The sequence below is a fragment of the Nicotiana sylvestris genome, chromosome 9, assembly GCF_000393655.2.
Source record: "Nicotiana sylvestris chromosome 9, ASM39365v2, whole genome shotgun sequence".
NCBI classification, from domain to species: domain Eukaryota; kingdom Viridiplantae; phylum Streptophyta; class Magnoliopsida; order Solanales; family Solanaceae; genus Nicotiana; species Nicotiana sylvestris.
In genome coordinates this window covers 97,368,945-97,373,577 of record NC_091065.1, presented here as the reverse complement: position 1 = coordinate 97,373,577, position 4,633 = coordinate 97,368,945, and the positions used below count along the sequence as shown (strand labels likewise).

General features: G+C 41.3%; 1 protein-coding gene across 1 annotated transcript; it reads right to left on the bottom strand.

Moving 5' to 3' along the window:
• Positions 1 to 251: 251 nt before the first annotated feature.
• LOC138877952 (uncharacterized) lies at positions 252 to 2,959 on the bottom strand. Its single transcript, XM_070157598.1, has 3 exons — positions 2,954 to 2,959; positions 2,275 to 2,397; positions 252 to 740 (listed from the first exon to the last, which is right to left on the bottom strand). The coding sequence occupies exons 1-3, from the start codon at positions 2,957 to 2,959 to the stop codon at positions 252 to 254; spliced, it is 618 nt and encodes a 205-aa protein (XP_070013699.1).
• Between the last annotated feature and the right edge of the window lie 1,674 nt (positions 2,960 to 4,633).

Genomic DNA, 4,633 nt, shown 5'->3' with positions numbered 1-4,633 from the left:
GCATCTTCCATCAATACTCTACCATCTTCGTCCTTGATGCATCTCACTTGGTCCAAATCCTGATCTTTCCTCTCTCTCAACTTGTCCATCATGAATAACTTCTTCTCCCCGCCTTTTTCTCCCCAGTTCCTCGTACATACGACCATAATCTGCAGTGTTAGTCTCCGTGACTGCCAATTAGCTTCCTTCCTAGCTACGTTATACCTCTCCATGCACGCTTGCCTACCCTCCTCATTTATAATCCCCACTAACTACAGGTACGCCGCCTTCTTCGCTTCCACTTTACCTTGGACCACTTCATTCCACCACCAGTCTCCTTTGTGCCCACCAGAGACGCCCGACGAGACCCCGAACACCTCTCTCCCAACCTCCCTTATATAGTCTGCTGTCACTAACGACATAGTGCTCGTGTTACCACTGTTCCTCCAAGCTCCCAAAGCCGACAACCATCCCTCCAACTCTTGGGCTTTATCCTTAGTTAAGGCTTCCCACCCGATTCTTGGTCTTTCTCGAGCAGACCTTTTCCTCCTTCTTAACATAATACCAACGTCCATCACGATGAGCCTATGCTGCGTCGCGAGTATCTCACCCTGAATCACCTTGCAATCCTTGCACAACCCTCTGTTATACCTCATGAGGAGGAGATAGTCAATCTGAGTCTTCGCCACCGTATTTTGAAAAGTAACCAAATGTTCCTCCCTCTTCGAAATGCTAGAGTTCGCAATCACCAACCCAAAAGCCTTAGCAAAGTCCAAGAACAAGGTACCTTTTCATTTATCTCCCCAAAATCGAAGCCTCCATGCACCTCGCTATAACCACTTGAGGTCGACCCAATATGACCATTGAAATCCTCTCCTATGAATAGCTCCTCAGCAGGCAAAACTTGGCACACAATCTCATCTAACCCCTCCCAGAAGCACTATTTAACCTCCTTATCTAGGCCTGTATGTTGCATATAAGCGCTAACGACGTTTAAAGTGCACTCTCCAACCACCAACTTAATAGTCATCAATCTATCATTCACTCATCTAACCTCAACCACAGACTCTCTAAGTTCCCTATCCACCAAGATACCTACTCCATTCTTATCTTTTTGGACTCATGAGTACCAAAGTTTATACACGTCCGCATCCTTCGCCCTCGACCATACCCACCTTGTCTCCTAAACACGCTATATTGACCTTCCTCTTCTAAAGGTTCTTCGCCAGCTCAATAGACTTAATACATAATAAATAAGCACAATCAATCGATGGTCATTTAATCACTAAAATAAGTATGTAGTTATACAAGTAGAGAAATCTGAAAGCTAATTTATATTAAAACATAACAAGAATGTCGTAAATCTATTTTTGAAAGATATATCTTGGGGACCTAGGCTTCAGGTCACAACAATTTCTAAGTACGTAATGAATGATTATAAGTTTCATACAGATGATTGCTCCAAAAATAAAAATAGCAACAACAACGGGGTGTGGGTTCAAGGTGATGATGGCAACCAAGTTGGAGAAATTGATTATTATGGTGTGGTCAAAGAAATATTATAACTAGAATATACCGGTTGGCCATATAAAAACTTGATACTCTATAGATGCAAGTGGTTTGACCCAAATCCAATAAGAGATACAAGAGTATACCACCAATACAATATAATTGAGGTTAATCATACGAAGGAATATGATCGCTATGATCCTTTCATAATTGCACATAACATTAGGCAAGTGTATTATGCTCCCTATCCATTGTGGTAGAATAAGTCCAATTGGTGGGTTGTAATAAATACTAAGCATGTAGGTAGTATGGAAGTCGAGAATGTGTTAGATGTTGCATATCAAAACGATATCTCGAGTGTTCACCAAATAATGGACGATTAGTTAGAAAATAATTTGTAACATCCTGAACGCATATTGGAAGAAGTTAATATAAATGAAGTAACAATTATAGAAAATGAGGACGAAGAATCAACTGATGAAATTCAAATAATTGAGGATGAAGAATTCTTGGACGAGGAACAATACGTCGGCGAGGATTAAAAAGTTGGTTTTTTAAAAGAACTCTCATTTTATAACTAGTTTCTTATATGTTTCAATCTAAATATGTATTATATTATGCAGATGGCAGACAGGGTCAAGGTAACAATGACCCTACTAGTTCTAGGAATGGAAAGAGGAGGGTAGATAATAATACTCCCTTTTTTCCACCCTCTTCAGAGATGCCTATGTCTTATCCTCCACCACTTGTCTATACTGAGCTGCTATAGCATCACGAGGCCTACACCTTTATCAAGACACCAGGTCTTCCATCACAGGGCCATAGGACTATACGTCCAACATATAGGCCAGCTGCCTCACAGCCACGTGGATCACAACCATCTGCATCACATCCACGTGGATCATATCCCTACATATCATAGCCACATGGATCACATCCATTCATGTCACAACCACTCGGGTCACGACCATCAGTATCACAACCACATGGGTCGCATCCAGCTATGTCGCAGTCACAGGGATCGCAACCATCTTCATCATCGACTCCATCTATTTCAGACCTTCGCCTGTGAGGCAGTAGCTCTGAGCCCCCTACCCCATCTACACATGCCTCTAATACACATGCTGAGGATGATGATTGATAACTAAGGATTCTAGTCTAGTTTATGCTTCTTTTTGCTTGAGTTTTGGACTAAAATGTGTACAAGTATTCCCCAAAATCTAACTTGTTGTGCTTGCTTGCAGTATTTGGTCAAAAATGGACAAAGATGTCATAACCAGCTCAAAAAAGGATTGAAACCTACACAAGTTCAAAACCAAGTCAAAGTAGTGATACAACATAAAATACACCGCAGCCGCAAAAGACACACCGCGACCGCGGTCCGCAGTGGTAAGGATTCAGAGAGTTAGCATTTTTGGAATTTCAAGCTACCGCGGTCCGAGGTAATTTTATGCGACCGCAGTACCTCCATCGCGATAGCGGTTAGTTTACTGCGGTCCGCGGTGGAAGAGTTCAGAGAGCCTTGAGTTTGAGAAAAAGTTGAAGACTGCGGTCCGCGGTAGCCTCACCGCTGCAGCGGTCCATTTTGTGCTATTAGTGGTACCTCCGTCAGGGGCATTTTTGTCCAAAACATTTAGCTGTGTATAAATAATTTCTTTTCAGATTTTTAGGTCATCTTATCAGCAGTGAGCATGTGAACGACGACTTTTTCCCATTTTGAGTAATTTCGTAGCTTACTTAGCAATTAATCGTAGTATCTTATCTTGTAATTATAATTTATGGATTATTCTTCATCTCAATCTATGATTTCTTCTTCAATTATGAGTATCTAAACCCATTAGATAGGGTTGTGACTCAATCCTAGTGTGGGTATTTAATGGATTTTTTATTTTAGGGCTTAGATGTTTATGTGTGATTGTTATTTGGCCTGATTTATGCTTTCTATGTTGAATTAGTGGTTGCAAACACTAATTTGTGCCTTTTTGACTTAGGCTCTTCTTGAGAAAGAGAGACTAAGTCTAGGAATTTCAGGCCAACAAGGAATTGTGGTGTATTCAAGAGATTGATAGCCCTAATTAAAGGGTTAAACCTAGAGATAGTAGTACCCGACTTGAGCCAACATTGCTTGCACAAATTGAATACCTAATTGGGCTTGAGAAAACCAATTAGGGCAAAGTCACTCTTACTACCGAGAGGTGTAGAGTGGGTATCTTCGTGCATTGGCTATAGCATGATCCCAACTATAACATTATTGCCTTAAGTTCTAGATTATGTTAGATACTCATCTAGGAGTAAGTCACTTCCCTAGTGCCTCTTTACCCAGTTAGAAAACTCTACAACCATATATACTTAGCTTAATTTCGCACATTATTAGTATAAAATTTGAAGTAACAAACAAACAAACATGATTGGAAGTGTAACTAAGGGCACTACACACTACTAGATTAGATAGAAATCCAACTCCAAATATTGTATTAGCCCCCTGTGGATTCGATCCCGACCTTCTTGGGTAAAAGCTGCATCGACCGCTTTTGCCACTCTATAGTGGTGTAGGGTTGGACCCGATCACTTTTTGGCGCCATTGCCGGGGAGATAACGTTTTTGGCTATCTATCTAAATAGTTTTGTGTCTTGTTTTTCTTTCCTTCTGTGGTACTAATTTGTGCGAGTTGACACTTCAGGTACAAAATGGCAAACATTACCCTCTTGGAAATGCTATTCCGTGGGAGGAGGTAGATGACAATATTGATGATGAGGTACCTATAGTGCCTCAAGCTCAAAGAAGAGGTCGCTAGGCCAATGATAATGTTCCAAACCCTCCCCTGCCACCTCCAAGAGTGGCTCCTTGGGTGCTTCCAAACCAAATATGGTTTACTTTGTTACAAATGTGATGTTGACTTTGTTGGATCAGCGAGGGTATTTCACAGGTGCTCCCTATCAGAATGCTTACAAACATCTTAAAGGCTTCGTGGATACCTGTTAGGGAAGCAAGCAAACAAATGTGTCAGAGGATGCACTTCGGTTGAGATTGTTCCCTTTTTCACTTAGAGGGAAAGCTTTGGACTCACTTGAAAGGCTTCCCAACCATTCTATCACTACTTGGGATGAGTTGGCGGACAAGTTTATAGCAAAGTTTTTCTCGCCAG

Bases quoted from the DNA above. Each gene is read 5' to 3' on its own strand.
- LOC138877952 (XM_070157598.1), bottom strand. The intron at 741-2,274 runs GTGTAGGCCTCG...GACTTTGCTAAG, and splicing joins GACCTGGTGTCTTGATAAAG to GCTTTTGGGTTGGTGATTGC.